The 20,525-nt window shown below is 43.1% G+C and overlaps 1 protein-coding gene across 4 annotated transcripts in view; it reads left to right on the plus strand.

Annotated features, from left to right (window-relative positions):
* CCNY (cyclin Y) overlaps nucleotides 1–20,123 on the plus strand; it is a 314,187-nt gene extending 294,064 nt beyond the window's left edge. For all 4 annotated transcript variants that reach the window (XM_042945369.1, XM_042945368.1, XM_042945370.1 and 1 more), the window contains 3 exons: nucleotides 5,577–5,743; nucleotides 14,601–14,763; nucleotides 18,594–20,123. In XM_042945369.1, coding sequence (XP_042801303.1) covers nucleotides 5,577–5,743; nucleotides 14,601–14,763; nucleotides 18,594–18,710 — 447 coding nt within the window. In that variant the 3' untranslated portion in view covers nucleotides 18,711–20,123. The remainder of the gene's footprint in view (nucleotides 1–5,576; nucleotides 5,744–14,600; nucleotides 14,764–18,593) is intronic.
* The last annotated feature ends 402 nt before the right edge of the window (nucleotides 20,124–20,525 follow it).

A 20,525-nucleotide genomic window follows, 5' to 3' on the forward strand; every position in this document is an offset into this window, starting at 1 on the left:
ACAGTGAGCAAGTTAGGTGGAGAATGTTTGCACTGTGCGGTTCCAGCAGGTGTCCATGTGTTTATGCTGGGGAGCACGGGAGGGAAATGCCCCCCTCCCTCAGCTCCTTTGTTCCTGGAGAAGTCTCCCAAGGATCTCTGCCCTCCGGACATGCTTGAGGTTAGTAAACAAATCTTCCACCCCTATGCCCCAGGCATTTTTCAGACTGCAATTATTATGCTGTTATTTTCCATGGGGCTGTTTACTGTGCTGTTTAAAGGGCAGGGACTCAGTTTCCTTTCACTCCTCTGCTCTCCCAGAGCTGAACCCACTGATTTTGAAGGTGGTGTTAAACCCCACTGATTGTAAGAACTTGCAAAATTCAGCCCCTCTTGTTTTCAAAGCCCAGTGTTACTGGGGTTTGTCTTCCCCTGTGAGTTCCGCCTGCAAGCTCCCTGGTGTGAGGTTCTGTTTCTCTCCCCTCTCTATGCCCACGTGCCCCTCCCTCCTGGGGACAGTCCTACAAGTCCATTTGTCTCCCAACCGCATCTCTGCCCTTGCTATCCTCTTGATGTGTCCTCTTGTCTACATTTAGCTGTTGAGAGTTTGGTCTGCCAGTCTTCAGGTTGTTTTCTGGGTTATTTATGCTGATGTGGGTGTTAACCTAGTTGTATCCATGGGAGGAGGTTAGCTTAGGGTCCTCCTACCCCATCTTCCTTGGGAGTTCTAGATTAACTCTTTAAAATAGGATTGGAATAATTTCAGTATCATCAAGATTTTGGTATATATGTATTTGTATTTGCTTTTTATTCCTCCCCCATGCTTTTGAACAGTTTTATTGTGTGTGATCAACTGAATACTCTGTAACTCTAATTGCTCACTAACCTATATTTTCTAGAGACTCCTTAGGATAGTCCTCATGAATTTAAATCTGAAAATTTAATTGAGCAAGAATGTCCTATTAGCAATGAATAGTCTAGGAATATTGTTTAGGAAAAATCAATTATTATTTTACTTGGCAGAGAATTAAAATACCCAGCTGGGAGTTTAGTAAAGAAATTGCAGCTGACCCTTGAATATGGCCTTACTGACAAGTTCTGCTAAATTGCATGCTATTAAGTGGAGCTTATTATGAATGCCTCATCTCCTAACATAACAACCTGCTTCCCTTGGTAATGGAGTGTATTGTAATATCTAATTCCTTTAGTTAGACCTAATGGAAGATCAGACATGGAATGATATTTTTTAGGTTCTTTTTTAGCATTAAATTTATTTTTGGAGAATTTGTATTTCAACCAAGTTCCTTTTTTTCTCCCCCCTAAATTTTTATTTAAATTCTAGTTAGTTAACATATAGTTAGCATATATTGGTTCCAGGAGTAGAATTTAGTGATTCATCACTTACATATTAACACCCAGTGCTCATCAATAACAAGTGCCCTCCCTTTTTTTTTTAGTTTGTTTTTGAGAGAGCACAAGTGGGGAAGGGGCAGAGAGAGAGGAAGACAGAATCCGAAGCACGCTGCAGGCTCTGAGCTGACAAGTGCCCTCTTTAATAAGTATCATGCATTTCAGCCCACCCCCTCACCTCCCTCCATCGACCCTCAATTTGTTTTCTATTGTTAAGAGTCTCTTATGGTTTGCTTCCTTCTCTTTTTTTTTTTCCACTTCCCCTATGTTCATTTGTTTTGTTTCTTAAATTCCACATATAGGTGAAATCCTATGGTATTTTCTTCCTCTGACTTATTTCGCTTAGCATAATACCCTCTAGTTGTATCCAGGTTGTTGCAAATGGCAAAATTTCATTCTTTTTGATGGCTGAGTAGTAGATTGTATATACAGACCACATCTTTATCCATTCATCAGTCAACAGACATTTGGGCTCTGGGGTGCATGTACCCCTTTCAGTCTGTATTTTTGTATCCTTTGGGTAAATACCTAGTAGTGTAGTTGCTGGGTTGTAGGGTAGTTCTATTTTTAAGTTTTTGAGGAACCTCCATACTGTTTTCCAGAGTGGCTATAGCAGTTTGCATTCCCACCAGCAATGTAACAGGGTTCCCCTTTCTCCTAGCATTAAATATTATCTTAAATATCATCTAGCATGCTTATTAATGTCTACCAACTATGGTATAAAGTAAGTAAGAAGAAAATTGAGTGGCCACCCATTTGCATTGAGCTAGTGAGAATCTGTTTCAGTGGGGAGCTGGGAGAGATTTGCTTACTTTATCTATGGACAGGAGTAGAGTCTTAGGGTGTAGGGTGAATGTTGTTTCACAACCTCCTTTTTCTCATGCTTTAAAAATCTGGAAGCTTAGTTAGGTCCAGTCTTAGTTTTCTGCTCTTAGTTCACTTTTATTACACATTTTATGATTCTACTTTTTAATTCTTTTGAGTATAGTTGACACACTATGTTACATTAGTTTCAGGTGTACAACATAGTGATTTGACAAGTTTATACATTATGCTATGCCCACTGCAAGTGTAGCTCCTCTTGATGGAAAATGAAAAGAGTTAGTTGTCATCCTTAAAATACACAATCTGGGGTCCCAAGGACAGACAGAATCTGGCTGAAATTCTGCTTGACCTGGCCTCGATCTTTACCTGAAGAATTAATTTTCACACAAATAAAAGTCACGATCTAAACATTAGCTCACTCATTTTGTTCATTTAATATAATCAATGCCATTAAAAACTAAAATCTTCAAAAATTGAAAAGATCATTGAGCTCTGTTCAATCACCTACTTGTTTTCACCAGTAGTTGTAGTTGTCACAGCCAAATGCTATGTCATGCTACTGTTCAGTGAGAGAGATTTGGAAGCTCCCACAAAGGTCCATAGGATTCAGTTAGCATGCCATGTTTTGTGACTTCCTGGGGCTTACTTGAAAGCCTTTTTCACTTTCTGCACTTGGCACAGTAGAGTGGACCCTGTCTCTCTGGGGCTGTGTCCTCTGAACTTCCTTGTTCACCACTGCACCTGTCTTACAAACCAAGCACTCAGTTTTACCTTTAAGTCCACTCTGCCTTCATAAATGCAGTTCCCTTTTTGTGATTATTCTCTTCCCTAAATCTCCTACACTAAAATGTACCCTCCTATTGCTTTATTCCAGAGCCAAAGCTCTTCTGTAGATGCTATTCCTTATTTGTTCTGCAGGATGATGTGTCTGTTAAACAAGCAGTCTGAGGTCACACCCTGTCCGAGCATTGTGCTAGATTCTGGGCACACAGTGGGAATGAGATGCAGTCCTTGTCCTCTGGGAATTTGTGGCTTACTAGGTGGAGAGACTGGTGAGGCAACTACATATGCTATACTGAGAAAAACACAGCAATGGGAGTGAATGGGAGGGTCACCCAAACTAATTTGGGGTAAGTCAAAGTAGACTTGACCTGTAATGGTTTCCTATTTTATTACTTTCAGTACATTTAGGACTGGACTTCTTCTTAACAGTTTATTGGCTATTTTGTCTTTGGGATTTGAAATATGTTAGTAATTTCATCTCATGATTTTGTCTTTTAGTATAGTGCCCCTGATCTGTTCTGAGGAATACCTGGTATCTGAGATGACCCATAAGAATCTAGGTTTTTAAGATTTAAAAAATTATTTTTTCATTAATAAAGCCCTAAAAGCAGAACAGTAACCTTTCTAAAGCAAAAGAACCATTGTTCATCTACTTACTCATTCAGCAAACATTTGAGTGCCCGCCACCACCCCATCTTGGCAAAACCCCTATTTCAGTGGAAGAGAAAACATTCTGAACCCTCCTCCAAACTTCCCAGACAATTGACCAATACAAACTGGCAAAAGAAGCCATGACTTCTGCTGCTTTGGAGGAAGCATATGACTCTCCTCTGCCTGTGATTTAGGGATCAAGAGAACCACGGGAGACTCTGTGGAGGAGCTGCGAGCTGATGGTCTGACTTTTCTTTTTTTTTTTTTTTTTTAAACATTTTTTTTTTAAATTTTTTTTAATGTTTATTTTTGAGACAGAGAGAGACAGAGCATGAATGGGGGAGGGTCAGAGAGAGGGAGACACAGAATTTGAAACAGGCTCCGGGCTCTGAGCTGTCAGCACAGGGGCCCGATGCGGGGCTCGAACTCAGGGACCTCGAGATCGTGACCTGAGCCGAAGTCGGCGCTCAACCGACTGAGCCACCCAGGCGCCCCGGTTTGATTTTCTTAATCGGCCTGGAGTTTTGCTTCCATTAAGGATCATTTCTTCCTCTTTCCCTCCCTTCTTCTCTTTCTCCCCTCTCCTTCTCTTGCCCTCTTTCCCTCTCTCTCCCTACTCTCCCTCCTGTTTCACCCCTTCGCCTCCCCTGCCCCTCTCCACCCACATGGGCACTGCCTGAAGTGTTTTCACATCTTTAATTTTATTTTTCACTGTGAAAGGGACCACTTCCGTTTCTTTCTTTGACACCTGTGTAATATTGTAAGCCTAATTCAGCACTTAGAAACACCTAGGTTTGCCTTGTAGCTTCTTCTTCAAAGTATACACATCTTAAGCACAGAACATTGTAGACTTTACTTCTTCGCTGCTCCTTCACCCTCTCCAGATGTTAAAACAGGAGGGGCTCTTAAGGCTCTGACCTGGCCCTTTTTTTTCCTCTCTCCTAAGCTGTATCCCCAGGTCATCGTATCCATGCTTAATTCTGTTTTGTGTGTCACAGACACTCGCATTTCTTATCTGAATGCTGTTTCCTTTGAACTTCACAAAGGCGGGTGCACTTCCTGCATGGATGGCATCCTCTGGGGTGTCTCAGACATAAAACGTCCACCTGTAACTGCCTTTCCCCCACGAGGGCTCCCCATCTCAGGAAGCCTCGGCGTCTCCTACAGCAGCCCCACCTTCTTGGTTATTGGGGTCACTGGACTCTGGGATAGGACTGTCGGCTTCACTGCCATGTCCCCAGTGAAAAAAGCCAGAACAAAAAGACAAGTATTGAATGATTCCTAGAGTAGTCAGATTCATGGAGACAAAGTAGAATGGTGGTTGCCAAAGGCTTGGGGGAGGGGGAACAGGGAGTTGTTTAGTAGGTAGAGTTTTAATTTAGGATGGTGAAAAAGCTCTGGAAATATAGATTGCTGGTGATTTTACAACAGTGTGAATGTACTTAGTGCTACAGTACTGTACACTTAAAAATGGTTAAGTGGTAAATTTTATGTATATTTTAGCACAATAATAAAAAATAGGTTTATCAACATTGTATTTAGATCTACACTTGCCTCAAAATAAAAAGTTTACATATAGAAACATAAGTTTGTTCCATTTACATTGTTTGTTGAAATTTATATTGTTTTTGTTGAATTTGTATTGATATCATAGCTGATAGAGTAAGAAATTAACCTGTGGTACCTGGAATTTGCTCCTACCTTAGAGTCTTTTAAGATACAGCTACATCCACACTGTTCAATTACAGCATGTGTTTGTTTTACATTAGACTAGCTGAGCACTTTGACTCTTTAAAAATAAGTATGATCAGATGATAAAAATTTGTTTAAAGGCTGGTGAAACAGAGTCCGTTTTAGAATTTATGTGTGCTAGCAGGTAGGACAAAACAGCTCAAGTCCTTTACTTCTGGCATTTTCATGTCTTCCCAGGTATACCTTGAAAGACTTTTAACATACGCAGAGATAGACATCTGTCCGGCCAACTGGAAGCGGATTGTTCTAGGGGCGATCCTTTTGGCCTCCAAGGTTTGGGATGACCAGGCTGTGTGGAATGTGGATTACTGCCAGATCCTGAAAGACATTACGGTGGAGGACATGTGAGTGTGTGTATTGGGGTTGGGGAGTGAGGCACAGTTTGGGTAGGAACCACATACCTTCTGAATAGTCTGTATGGTATGGAGTGAATGAATTTGACTAAATGTCTCTTGTGAGTGGGCACAACAAGGACACACTTGTGGAATATTACATGCAAAAGCCTGTACTCCACTTCATTGGGGATCATGAGCAGGCACTGGTTACACTTTTTGATTTTGTAAAACTAATTTCTGAAACTATATTTATATTCTAGGCAAACATTCCTTTACCTTAATTTTAGAAGGTGTAGACTAGGGCGCTTGGATCGACTTCGACTCAGGTCATGATCTCATGGCTCATGAGTTTGAGCCCTACGTTGAGCTTCTGCTATCAGCGTAGAGCCTGCTTTGGATAGTCTGTCTCCCTCACTGCCCCTCCCCCACCCTCTCTCTCAAAAATAAAATTTAAAATAAATAAATAAATAAATAAATAAATAAATAAATAAGACCGGTGTTGACTAATGCCGTAAGCAGTCTGTGATGGATTTTGTTCTGGCTCTGTATCTCACTGCAGACCACCAATAACAGTGCTCCATACCAACAGCCTAACCCAAAAAGCAGAAGAGCTAAAATACTATCTGTTTCTGTTTAGTTTCAGAGAGAATTTGCAAGTTCAGTTGCTTAAAATCAACATTTTGTTCATGAGCCCTTTCATGTGTCTCATTTGGGCTGCATTTCTCTTCCAGCTGGTCTCAGAGCCCCAGCTCAGCGAAGTGTCACAAGCTTTGAGGGTGGGGGGCATCCACTCCCGCAGCTCTCAGGGCAGCCTTAGGATTTCCCAGATGATTCAGTCCATAGATTGAGGTGAGGATTGTTAACAGGAGACCTGCAGGCCTATAATCTGGGATTTCTGGGATCTGGGAATACAGGAAATAGATTTAAAGCCTCTTAGAGGAGAAAGGAGCTGTTCTGTAAAACAATCAGGATGAACTGTTTACAGTTCCTTATGGTTTTTAGGCATTTCTGACACTATTCTTGCTGAAAGTCTTCTCATGTTCGTTCAGCTTCCTTGAGAAAGCTTTAGGCTGGAGGAGGTTCCCAGCTGTGTCAGTCCACCTCCATTCCCTAGACCCAATAATCCTGGAGATGCGGAACCCTCACGGTTCCATTGTGGGGGTGTCATGTGGACACATCACCACCTAGCGCCCTTCTTGCCTCTGGTTACTGATTTGATGGCACCTCATTTTTGTGGTACCCTGTGAAGCACACTTGTTTATATTCGTAGGTCTTTTGTTGCAGAGCTTATTTCTGCAATAGACCTAAAAACTCCTTCCTGTGTCTCTAATTCTTTCTTATAAAAAGTAAGAAAAGTCTAAATAAGTTTTTGATAGTAAGGAAAATTAAAGTCTTGATTATATTTCAATGTGTAAACAGCTACTAAAATAATTGTTATTCAGACCACAAAGGAGGGTGCAAGGTGGTAACAAGTGCTGACTTGTTTCCTTTATTGGGAGTTACTCTCTCAACTTCTTGACATCATTTGACACTGGATTGTGTGCTGCGGGAATGACATCATGGTTGTCATTTTCTTGTTTGTGCTGATGATGTATGTATGAGGGAGGAAAAATTTTCCCTTCTTCCCTTGTTAGGTTGTTTGGTCTGATAATTAAATTGATGTAAGACAAATAAACAGGAGGAAAACACATTCCATTTTGCACATATGGGAGCCCCATTAAAAATATGGGACTCACAGGCAGTCAGGCAAGTGAGACTTGTATGCCATCCTGAGCTAAGGAATGGGATAAGGGCCTAGGGCCTCAATGGGGAGGAGGGCAGTTCACAGGAAGATAAAAAGAGCAGATGCTTGGTAGTCACATGTTTGCCCCGCCATGGCCATGCAGGCTTTTCCTTTTAGGACAGTGAGCCTCAGTAAGGGCTGGTGGTGGCCTGCCTTTCTCTCCCAGAGCAGAGGAGTGGGAAAGGAGGAGCCAAAAGGAGAACCCACACACTTGGTGTGTTCTTGGGGAAGTCACTTTAAAGAATGAGAAATGAAAGATACAGGTCTAGAAATCTGTTCCCTAATGCAGTTGTATTTTTAGGCGTAATCGGAACGCTTTGTGTGTTGTAAGGGAGCACATACGCCAGCATGAAGACCAGCGCTCCTCGGAGCGCTGCAACAGATACCCAGTGTTATGGGCCGAATTGTGTTCTGTCAAAATCCTGTGTTGAAGTTAACCCTCAGGACTCAGAATGTATCTGTATTGGAGAGAAGGTCATTCAAGAGGTAATTAAGTTAAATGGGATCATTAGGGTGGGTCAGACAGCATAGGCAGAAGGACAGCCATGTGAGGACACAGAGAGAAGATGACCATCTGCAAGCAAGAGAGAGGCTTTAGAAGAAACCAACCTTGCCATCACCTTGACCTTGGCCTTCTAGCCCCCAGAACTGTGAGGGAATGAATTTCTGTTGTTTAAGTCCCCCAATCTATGGTATTTTATTATGGCAGCCCCAGTAGATTGGTACAGATTTTGATACTGGGAAGTCGGGTGCTGCTGTAATAAATACCTAAGATGCTGAACTGGCTTTGCAACTGGGCAATGGGTAGAAGCTACAAGAGTTCTGAGGCACATGTTAGAAAATCCCTAGATTACCCTGAAGAGATTGTTAGTAGCAATATGGTTGTTAAAGGTGGTTGTGATGAGGACTCAGGAAGAGGAGAGCTTTAGAGGAAGCCTCTCTCACCTTAGAGTATACATGTATGACCACCAACAGAATGCGGAATGTTGCTAGAAATACAAATGCGAAAGGTGCTTCTGAAGTGAGGTATCAGACAGAAATGAGAAGCATGCTATTGGACACTGGGCTAAGGGTAATACTTGTTATAAAGTGGCAGAGAACTTGGCCAAGTTGTGTTCTAGTGTTTGTGGAGAGTAGAACATTCAAGGAACAAATTTGAATATTTAGCTGAGGAGATTTTTTAAAGTTTATTTTATTTTTAATTTTTTATTTTGAGAGAGAGAGAAGAGCACAAGTGGGGCAGGGAGGGAGGGAGAGAAGAAAGAGAGAGAGAGAATGAATCTCACATGGGCTCCACACCATCAGTGCAGAGCCCAACGCGGGGCTCCATCCCACGAACCCCAAGACCATGACCTGAGCTGAAATCAAGAATTGGACACTTAACTGACTTAGCCACCAAGGTGCCCCTAGCTGAGGAGATTTTTAAGCAGAATGTTAAAGGTGCTTCCTGGTTTCTCCTTGCTGCTTGTAATAAAAGCTGAGGAGAGAGAAATTGAAGAAGGAATTTTTAGGTAAGAAGGGACCAGATGTTGAAGATTTGGAAAAATTCAAATTTTCTAATCTCTGCCTATCCCTTTTGCAAAAAATGAGAAAGTGTGCTCTGGAGAGAAGAGTAAGGGTATGGCTGGACAGTGTTTGCCAAAGAGACTACAAGAGTGGCTCAGGGATCAGATCAACCATCTCAGCAGACATGTTGCCAGCTTACACTAAAGTGAACAGAGACAGGACAAAATGAAGGAAGGCTCTCAGACTTCTGGGATTCTACCAGATGGACCAACAGAGCTCTCCTGCTGTGAAGTGTTAGTCTTCAAAAAAGGGGAAAAATGACCCTGAAGGCAGTTTGGAAACTGGCAGAGCTGCCTTTGCCACCATAGGCACAGCAGGTACAGGTCTGGGGACACGGAGGCTGCCTTATCCTGGCCAGAGGAGGTGGGGCTGCTGCCACCTCAACAGGCTGGGTGATAGAGCATCAGCTGAAGATTGTTCTCAAGCCTTAAGATCTAATGCATTTGCCCTGCTAGATTTCAGACTTGCTTGAGACCCAAAACCCCTTTCTACTTTTTAATTTCTCCCTTTTGTAATGGGAATGCCTGTGCAACCATTGTACTTTGGAAGCAGATACTTGTCTGGTTTCACAGGTGCAAACCTGGAGAGGAATTTTGCCTCAAGATGAATCATACCTCCAGCCTCACCCATGTCTGATTTAGATGAGATTTTGGACTTGGAGTTGATGCTGGAAGGGGTTAAGACTTTTGGACTTTTGGGATTGGGTTAATGTATTCTGCATGTGAGGTGGACCAGAAGGGTTGAGGGCCTTCTCTCTCGAATACATATGTGAAGGCCTAACCTCTAGTACCTCAACATGTAACCATATTTGGAGATAAAGTGTTTAAAGAATTAATTAAGTCAGAATGAGGTCATTAGAATGGACCTTAATCCAATATGATGTGCCCTCTAAGAGATTAGACAGTCTTGCGCTATTTTGTTATAGCAGCCTTAGCAAACAAATACATCCAGTAAACATTATTGAAATAAGGAATGAAATCCAATGTGGTCAAGAAGCCATTCGGAGGTGTGTGTTGCTGAACAAGCTTGTAGAGATAGGAGCTTTAAGTGATTTTGTAGCATCTATACAGAATTGTAGATTTACTGTTGGGACTTTTTAAAATGAGTGCTTGATTTCAGTCTTTTCCAGGAAATCTTTATGAGCTTGGGGAGAAAATGGCTTCTAAGTACCCCTGTCTATGGAGAAGGAGCATTGTGGGATATCACTGGAAGCTAAGAGCTATGGCACTTCGCAATGTGTCAGTGTTATGTCAGTAGCTAGTATTCATTTCCTGGTAGAGGCAATCTGAGCTTTCCTTTGGAGCTCCTTAGCAGGAAGAGGATCCACAAGTTGCAGATGGAAAGCTTTATAAAATGTGTTGTACTTCCAGGCATCCTTCTGTCTCCCTCTGTACCCTTCTCTCGGTTGCTGGCCTTGCCTGTGTTCTAGCATCCTGATGTGACCTTTCTGTGCACAGGTTCATTTCCAGCCAAAGAATCATCTAACAGTAAGGAACGTGACTAGGAGCCCCTTTCAAGGGACAGTGAGGTTCTGGCTTGGAAGGCAGCTGACCATGTGGGCAAGTGGCTGGGAATGTACGTTGAAGAACATTGTAAGACGAGTAACCCTGAAACTTGTGGGTAGAACACTCAGGGCCACCAACATCAGACTTCAGGCTCAGGCTGATGTTGTGCAGCAAGACAGGGCCATGGGCCAGTAGGTCTCTTTCTCTCTTGTTAACAGTAAGTGGTCACACCGTTGTAGGTCAACATTGAGCACTTGATGACAACTGCTGTGGATGGGAAAGAGGATGATGAACTTTGATAGGCAAAAATGCTGTCAAAAAAATTACACTTTGGGTTGTTTTGTTTTTGTTTTGCAATAACCTAGTAAGAGTCATTTTCATATGTAAACAAAGGAATCTCAAGGAGAAGCCAAGAGACTTGTCTTAGTGCTGCAGAGCAGATAGAGGCGCAGAGCAAATCCTCAAAACCTCCATAGGTGTAGGGTACCTGGTCTTTGGTTTTTGGTTTTAATTGTGATAAAATATACATGACGTAGAATTCACTGCTTTAACATTTTTAAGTGTGTAGTTCTGTGGCATTAAGTACATTCACATTGTTGTACAACCATCACCAACTAGAAACTCTGGTAATGGATACAGAAACTGTATAAAATAGTAAGTTCCCATTTCACCCTCCCCCACGGCCTGTCAGCCATCATGCTGCCTTGTCTCTATAAATTTCACTACTCTAGATACTTCATTTAAGTAGAATCACACAGTATTCCTCTTTTTGTGACTGGCTTATTTCACCTAGCATAATATCCTCAAGATTCATCTACATAGTAGCACATATTGGAATTTCCTTCTTTTTTAAAGTTGAAAATATTCTAGTCTGTGTACATACAGTATTTATCCATTCATCCATCAGTAGACACTTGGACACTTGCACTGCTTCTACCTCTTGGCTGTTGTGAATACTGCCATGAACACAGGGTGCAAATATCTCCTTGAGTCCCTGCATTCAGTTCTTTTGGCAGGTATATAGCCAGAAGTGGGATTGCTAGACTGTGGGTGGCTGGTTTCTAAAGTGAACCCGTTTTTTTAGAAAAGCGGACAGATGATAAATGTATAGATGATCAAAACAACTCTCCTTACTCTGTTTTAGAAGCCCCTTTGTAAGTTGCTAAATTGTGTGAATTCAGGGTTTCTTTACAGTTTTGATCTGATATAACATATTTCTGAATATATGTTTTGTGAATTGACTTGAGTTTATTTCTTGTAAAATTTTACAGCAGAACTATTTTCTCATGATTATTCATTTGAGGGCAGTAAATCCATCAAGCCCATTCTTTCTGTGTCACTGTTAGTATTTTTTTTTTAATTTTATTTATTTATTTTGGGGGAGAGAGTGAGCATGTGTGAGCAGGGAAGGGGCAGAGAAAGAGGGAAACAGAATCCCAAGCAGGCTCCATGCTCTCAGCACAGAGTCGGACGCTTAACTGACTGAGCCACCCAAGCGCCCCACTGTTATTATTATGACTTATCACATAGAAAGTTGTTGCATGTCCCTGTAAGATGTACTACTACAGTTTGGAAGTTCAGATTTGAGGAATTATTTTTATTTTCTAAATCTTGCCTTAGCACAACAGCTGTAAAGCCCATATTTCCCTCAGAACTTAAAAAAAAAAACATCCAAGAAAAGCCTGAAGAAAGGCTGTTCTTTTTTCCCAAGGAACCTTGGAGAGAATGCCATCTTGTCCAAAAAAAGATTCCTCTTGACTCTAATCAGAGTGTATACCCTCAACAAGAATCATTGCTATCAATATACCATTTGGGGCAGGATTAACAGACTAGCTTTCTTACAGAATTAAAAAGACAAGATTTTCTTAGCATCAGGAGAGTAAGAGCTGCAGTGGTACCTTCGGCCACCAGACGGCAGTCTGTCCCCAGGCAGCTCCCACCATCCCCCAGGAAAGCTCCTTCAAGCCCATTTGTTTTGGCACTTCTGGCCTTAGCAGTATTTTTGGCTCTCTTGTTTTATTAAAATCTTAGCTAAGTTCCGATATTTCACAGGATGATCTTTGTTACATCTCACTTAAGGGAGGCATAAATAAAAGTTATTTGAAGTAAAAATTATCCCAAATAAGTCAGTAATTTAGACTCTTGAAAAGAATAAAATTTAGCACAATGTGCACATTTGGAGCTCACCACCTTCACTGGACTGTCTAGAAACATAATGCAGTTATGCTGTTTCTCTGATGAAAAGATCTGAATGTGACTTTTCCATGTTCCCATCTGAAGCCCTCAGACCTTCACTAGCAACTTGCTGACATTTCTTAACTCATTTTTCCAGTACCTTTCATCTCTAAAGCCGCCTGCCCTTGCTCAAATCCTGGCCTTCCTTCCCTGTCACCTCAGTGCTCCTGGCCCCTGTTGTCACAGCAGCATGAGACTGGGACAGAGTCCCCCTCAGTCTCTGATGGCTTAGTGAGGTGACACCAGGAACAAACTGGGACTAGGGTACACTGTGGGGACAGGATGGTGCTACGTTAGTTTGAGATTGCAGAAAATCAGGTGTCTGTATATACAGGAGCCAGAATTGGGTGGCTTGGCGTTCGGTGGAGTCAGCGGAGGTGGGGTCAGGGCTTAGGACCGGGGAGACCTGGCACTCGGGACAGGGTTGGTTCATCAGCCTTCAGCTTCAGTCACAGGAGATGGTGATCAGGTATCATGTCCCCCACTTCCTGCCAGAAATACCCTGCCCCCACCCTTCTTCCTCTCCACCAGAGCTCTGCATTTCCCAAACTCAGTTCATCTGTTACTTCTGTGGAAGCCTTCCTCTGTCTCTCCACCCAGGCTGAGCTTGGTCTGTCCCATTCAGTAACATGAATTATTGAGCACTAATTGTCAGGCATTGTGCTAGGGGCCAGGTATGTAAACTCCGATGTCACAGTTTCTGTCTCTGAGGAGACAGGTAGAGGAGGCTGAGTTAAGGTGACACTTGGAGTGAAGTGTGATGGACAGAAATAGAGGGCTGTGTAGTGTGCTTGGGAGCACAGGGTGCGACGCTGAAACTGTGTGCCCAACCCAGGACCAGTGCTCAACAGATCCATCACCAAGGACTTTTCTCCTTCCAGATAGTAACTAGCAAGAAATGAACCTGATCTAAAAGATAATTGATATGGGAAAGTTCTCCATATAGATGTTTTATCATTTATTCTGACTTCCCATCATTCATTTTCACCCAACTATATAGATGGGTGAGCCAGATGGATCTTAATACCTGTGACCAATGCCTGTAGGTGAGTAGGTCTAGAAGCATGGGCCGGGACCAGCTGCATCAGCATCTCGTGGGAGCTTGTTAGAAAGGCACATTCTCATACCCGCTGAGCCAGAGGATGGGGTGGACTCTGCAGTCTGTGTTAAGCCCTCCACATGACCGGATGCATGCTCAGGTTTGGGAACTGCTGCCTTCATTGTTCTGGGTTGGGAAGTCCCCTTTTTTGCAAATCCAGGGCTGTGATTCACTCTCCCGCCCCCTGCTTTGCGGAAGAAAGCCCCTACAACAGCTCCTCCACTTTTCCCAGGAGGCAAGGAAGAGCCACTGAGGAAAGGTAGGCCTCTAGGCTAACAGTGACTTTCCCGTGGGCTCCTGTCTCAGGCCCTCACCAGACTTCACTTGACAGCTCTTGACTGCTTCATCTGCCCCTTGTGTGATGGTTCATGCTGAGATTTGCAGCCAGAGCCCGCTGTGTGTGTGTTGGGTCTCAATGAAATGAATCACCCTGAAGCACTTCCTAGTGATCATCCCAGTTAATCAGGCCTCATCCTTCTGGGCACTCGATCATTCGGCTTTTAATACCAGTTTAGTGGTTAAGCGGCAACTCTGGTGTCCAACCAGGCAATTAATTAGATATCTTTTCTCCCTTGGAGGTTGCAATTTTCTGGAGTCTGGTCTCCAGCGGCTTGCCTTGGCGGGCCACGCAGCATGGTATGGCAGCTGAACATGTGCTGTTTTGTCTTTGCTTTGCAGGAATGAGCTAGAACGACAGTTTCTTGAATTGCTCCAGTTCAACATCAATGTTCCTTCCAGTGTTTATGCCAAGTATTATTTTGATCTTCGTTCTCTGGCAGAAGCAAACAACCTGAGCTTTCCCTTGGAGCCCCTGAGCAGGGAGAGGGCTCATAAGCTTGAGGTAAGATGCTTCAACATACTGGGGTTTTATGCACTATTGCAGATGCATCATCTTGGTACCATGGAAAGTGTGAAGTCACAATGCTAATTTTTCCCACTATGTGTTGTTGTAAAATAAGGACAAGTTACCCTCGATTTAGATTTGGTCAATTCATTTAGTTGATTATAATTCATACTATCATATTTTTAATAACCTTCTTAATACCAGTTTTTATTTAATGTACATTGATTCTATTCTTGAAATCTTAAAAAAAGAGACCCAATTCTTAAAAAAATAAAGTCACAAAAAAAGTATTTCTTGACATGCACTCTTATTAGGAAAAAGATACCAGGTGGCCCTAATGATTGGGAATCCCAAAAGGTTGATTCTACTTTTTATTTTTTATTTTTTCAAAATATTTTCTCCATAGCCCAGTGAGAGCTGGGGCCAGCATCATTGGTATTGGTCTGGATTTAGGGCCTTCACTGTTAAGCAGTATGACTTTTGTAGCTCAGCTTCATATTTGCACCAACCTCTTCCCATCTGACTATTTGATTGGATGGAAAGTAGTGGGGTGATAAGAAGGACCACTGGTGAAGCGCCTCCCTCCAGAGAGGGGGGCTGAGGCCCTCTGTAACTTCGTCCTCAAGCACTGTTGTGTCTTATTCCGTAGAACCTTTGATCAAAGCAATGGATGGTATAATCATGTCCCAAGCTTGGTGACACCCAAGAGGTCTGTGCTGCCTGCCCCATTGTCCAGTCTGAGTGAAACGTTATCCCCTATTCAGTACAGGATCAGGGTGGCCAGAGTGGTCTAACAGGTTTAGCTATGAACAAAACAAAGTGTAGAGGTAGTGGGGAAGAGATCATTATGGATTGCAAACTTAACAAAACAAAACTTTTAACTAAAATTGTAAAAGGTAAATAATATGCTAATCCCCAGAAGAAACATAGTAAAACTATGGAAACAACTGAATGCAGAGCACTGCATTTAAAATAAAAAGCCAGTGAGGTTTTCAGAACTCTGCACCTGCTGTAATTGTGTACAAGCCATTAGGATGCAACTTCTCGTTTAAGTCTTCTTCCATTTCTCTTGAGCAAGAAAGGGAAAACCCTTCCTCTGAAGGATATGCTCCAAGGCAAATGTTGTCAGACTTTCACGAGCACACATATGAAATAGAATTTGATTTCACGGTGCCTGGGAGCCGTTTCAGCCTGGACAGCAGGCTCTGGAAGCCCTAGTGCCCAGTGGCTCCTCTCATGCCAAGGAGAGGAGCCACTGGTCTGTGGTTCTCTGAAGGACAGTATCTTGTGTTGCACGTCAGCCAAGTCGTGGGCACACAGGCTGAGACTGGAGCAGTCAGTGCCTGCTGTTAACTCCAGCAGGTTATCCAATTGGGAAGAGGGAGCACTCGCCTTCTCCTGGGGCCAAATGCTCCATGGGCCCGCTGGGCAGAGGAAGTCAGTAGTCCTGACAAGACTCTCTTCTCCCAAGAATCGGAGCTTCCTAAGATGCAGGCCTTCCCTCCTTTGTAGGGCTGGACAAGGCACCATCTGGAAAAGCAGTTGGCATGCCTTTGAAATAATTTTTAAGGAAGGAGATTTCATTATTTTCCAGATTCCAGCATCCCTGTTAGTCCATCTGGTTAGCAAGCCTGAATCCCGTCATGGAAAGCGAGGAGGAGTGAGACATATTAGAAGTTGCTGTTACCTGAAGTTCTGTGCCTGCTCAGATGAACCGCCAAATGGCTGACTTGACATGTTAGTTGCAGGGTAGAGTGTAGAAATAAGAGCACACCAGGAACCAAGGCAAATGCAAAGTGGTCTTTTCATTAGCCTGGTCACTTCTCTTTGAAATAAATTAGTATCTCTGAATGCATGTAGGAGATGGGATTAAAGCAAAGAGTTTGCATAATGAAATCTAGAATAAGATAGTACATTGCAAATTCATTATTATGGTGTAACATTCAGACCCATGTACTGTTTGTAAGCTAAGAAACAACAGATGGTAATCTCAAAATGTTTAAATAAATTAAAATTATTTACTTTCAAAAATCATTGCTCTAATGTCTGTAAAGAATCTGATTTTGTCTTTAAGTATGTCACCTATATTATGTATATGAAATATATTTCACATGAGGAATTCTCAGTGCTATAGCCCATCTCCTGCCCTCATTCATCTGTCATTTGGAGGAAGACATCCTCAGCTCCCGTCTCTCCCCTCCAGTCCATTCCTCCTGCTGCCACTGGAGTTGCTGTTCTAAAGTGCACTTGGTGGGTTTTGGAAACTAAACGAGAATCAGTTTATTTTGGAGAATAAACAAGAATAAACACAGTACCTTGTGTTTCCAATACTTTGATCATTCCCTGTTATGTGCATGCCTCTGTTATATGCATATCTCGATTGGAACTCACACATCCATTTGACACATATTTACACATACTCACTTAGGGTCTTCTGATACTCAACACTGGTTACCAGGCACCATCAAGAACAAAACTAACAGAACCTGCCCTTTTGGAGTTTATATTCTGCTGGTAGGACACGGACAGTAAACAGTAAACATAATAAACTGGCTAGTATGTTAGAAGGGGAGTAAAATAGAAGAAAGGTGGGGAGTTGCTGTGGTCAGTGGCCTCACTGAGTGGGCCGTGTTTGCATGAGGACTTTAGCGTGGGACGTCTTAGCCTGGCAGAAACCTCCAGGCTGAGGGAAGAGATGCTGCAAAACCTGCAGCTGGGAGCAAGCTCAGGCTTAGGTGATGGGGGTTGAGGGGGCCACAGAACAGGGTGGGTGAGGCCAGGAGGGAGTATGGGAGAGGAGATCGCAGAGCTAGCTAATGGAAAGCAGGGAGAGCAGCTGGAAGGATTATTGTTGTCCTTCCTGTGAGAGCCGTGATGATGTGGTCAGGGTCGGCTGCTTCTGTGCCTTTGTCCCTTGATGGTGACCCCTTGGCAGTGGGTACTGTGTCTGTTTCCCTGGACCCTGCATCATTCTTGGCCTGTTGCTTGAATTGTATACAAGTTAAAAGACTTGATGTTTGCATCATCGGGAATGAAGTCAGCTCCACCCCTGGGTCGTTCTGACAGAAGGGAAGGTGAATGTGACTAGGACAAGACATCTGGGGTGGTGTGAGCTGGCTCAGCCTTTGGCATCACCGTGCCCTTGACCCACACCCAGCAGCAACCCTGAAAAAGCCACGACCAGGCTCTGAGCCCCAGGGAAGATCTAGCCTTGCTCTTGGCTGAGGCCTTCCCCTCCAGAGTCTCACTGTCCTCATCAAGAAAGGGAGGACAGTGTGGATTGTGCTTTCATTCCATGCTGCTCCGGGCCCCTCCTGGTTCCCTTCTTCATCAGTCATGTAGAGTTGACTCAGACATCTGGTCATCTGTGCAGACTCAGTCTCCAATAAATGACTACTGTCAAGTACTGAGCTCTGTTCCCAGCATGGCCCATCATGAAGCCCTGATGCGTTATGACGGCCTCGCAAGGGGGGGTGCTCAAAACAGGAACATACCCGGGGTCACACCCCCTTAAGCTTGCCCCCCAGGCCACACTATCCTGTAATTTTTTCACATTTTGAGATGATTTTCTCAACTAGACTGTAAGCACTTTGGAGACAGGGCCTGTGTCTGCACTTCTGTAATAGCCCCCACTGTGCCGGGCACAGATCAGGGCCACAGGGTGTGAACTCTGCAGGGCAGGACCTGCTGTTGGTGTTTTTCCTGACTGTCCTCCATGCGCAGCAGTGGTTGGGGGTGTGGAGGGAGTGAGGGGCTGGCCCTGAGGGGACAGTGGCACCTGCTCTGGAGCCCTCCCTGACCTGACTTATCTCTCTTCTGCCCCTCAGGCCATCTCGCGCCTCTGCGAGGACAAGTACAAGGACCTGAGAAGACCCACGAGGAAGCGGTCAGCGAGTGCTGACAATCTGACTCTGCCGAGGTGGTCCCCGGCCATCATCTCCTAACCGTGGGGGTCCCCATTGGAGGCTGTACCATCCCTCAGTTTCTCCTTTAGTTTGAGAAAAGATAGACTTGGGGTGGTTTTGTTTTTGTTTTCCTTTCCTTTTCTTTTTTTAATTCATAGCTCTGTCAGGCTGCCTTGATGACTGCCTCCAGGCTGCGTGGCCCACACGCAGCAAGGCCTCGAGGGAAGTGAAATCAGTATTCCGGAAATCCTGTTTCATGCCTTTCCCGTCATCATTAACAGCACTTCCCTCATGGAGGAAAAGGACTCTCATCCTGGAGAAGGAGAAAAAGGGAAAGGGAAGTCGTGTAGAGGCAGGGAAAGGGTTAAATGGCTCAGCCATTTCTTAAGTCCCCGTCTGGTCAGTAGATGAATACGATGAAAAAACACAACAGTAGGTAACAAAGTTGGATGTGCATTAAAGACAAGAGTGCTGCGTTTATCACCTCCATTTGGATCAGTATGTTCTGTAAGACTTCTTGCATTCCTTCTAGCTGCTTTTTTGGGATTTGGGGGATTTTTGTTTGTTTTTATTCTGTTTTGGTTTTGGTCCCACAGAGCAGAGAATATAGTTTGTACCCATCATGGCACAGACATCCAAATAAATAGTATTGGTTGTTTCTCTCTGCACTATTCCTGTGAGCTGTCTTCTGAGCTTTCTTCCTCACAAGTGGGATGCGCTTGTTTCATTTCTGTACACCTTTATTATATACAGTTTTTCTCCAACGGTGGCAAAATTAACTTGACTGTAGTGCTGAACCAAAAGTATCCCTTTCCCTTCTTATTTCCTCACCCCAAGAAAATTCTAGATCACATGGGTGCTTGTGCCTTCCAATTTTCTTGCAGTTTTTTTTTTCCTATCTGACCTGAAGTCGTAGTTACAAATCAGTCAGACTTTGTGAACTGAAGGAAACAATGTGCAGCAGAGGGTATTCTCTGGTTGAAGTTTTTTCCAGAGTGCGAGGTGTTTGCTTGAAGTTACTGAGTAGGAGCCATTTCTGTGTACCCCCTGCCCAGTTCATTCCTCTACTTCCATGTCCATTGTTGCAAGCAATATTCTTCTCAATTTTTATATGTTTACTTTAAATCAAAGTTAGTCTATTTGTATAAAGTTTTTTAAAAATCTAAAATTAAAAAAAAAAAAACAAGGGTGAGGGGTTATTCAGTGGGAAGATCAATGAAGGGCAAAATGTTAACTATTAACCGAGGTATTTTTCACAGGATGATTGAATAAAAAAACTCAACTTGCATTTTCATTGTGGGTGCTTAGAGAAGTTATACAAAATTCAAACTGTGAAGGTTTATGCTTCATTAATTATGACCGTACTTTTTTGTTTTCTGACTATCCCTAATTTCCTTATGGGCTAGATAAGAATCTTTTATATCAAGTAAAATAAAAAGGTTAATGATAGAATATCAGAGTAAATTTGATATTAAGTCTAAGAATCTGAGTCAATGAAGCATATACTGCTTTGGGGTTTTGCGTATTTCCCTGGGTCACAATGACAGGTTTCTAAGTTTTTTCCCATTTCAAGTTTCTGCGAGGCAAATGGCAGCAGATACTCTGTGTTTCACCTTTCTCCTCTGTGAACTTGGAAAACTTTGGAATCCTATTCGTCTTGGGTACCCTAAGGTCATGTGCACAGACAGGCCTACTCCTGATGGAACGTACTTTGGAGATGGAGGGGATTCAGAAAGTTGAAATCCCAAGATCCCCAACCCAAATGTGCTAGTCCGGTTTCAATGAAATTTGTATCATGTGTAAACAACTGTTTGGACCAGAAGTATTGTCAAGTTGTTTCTGGCCTAAACTTCC

The sequence above is a fragment of the Panthera leo genome, chromosome B4 (genome assembly GCF_018350215.1).
Source record: "Panthera leo isolate Ple1 chromosome B4, P.leo_Ple1_pat1.1, whole genome shotgun sequence".
NCBI lineage: Eukaryota > Metazoa > Chordata > Mammalia > Carnivora > Felidae > Panthera > Panthera leo.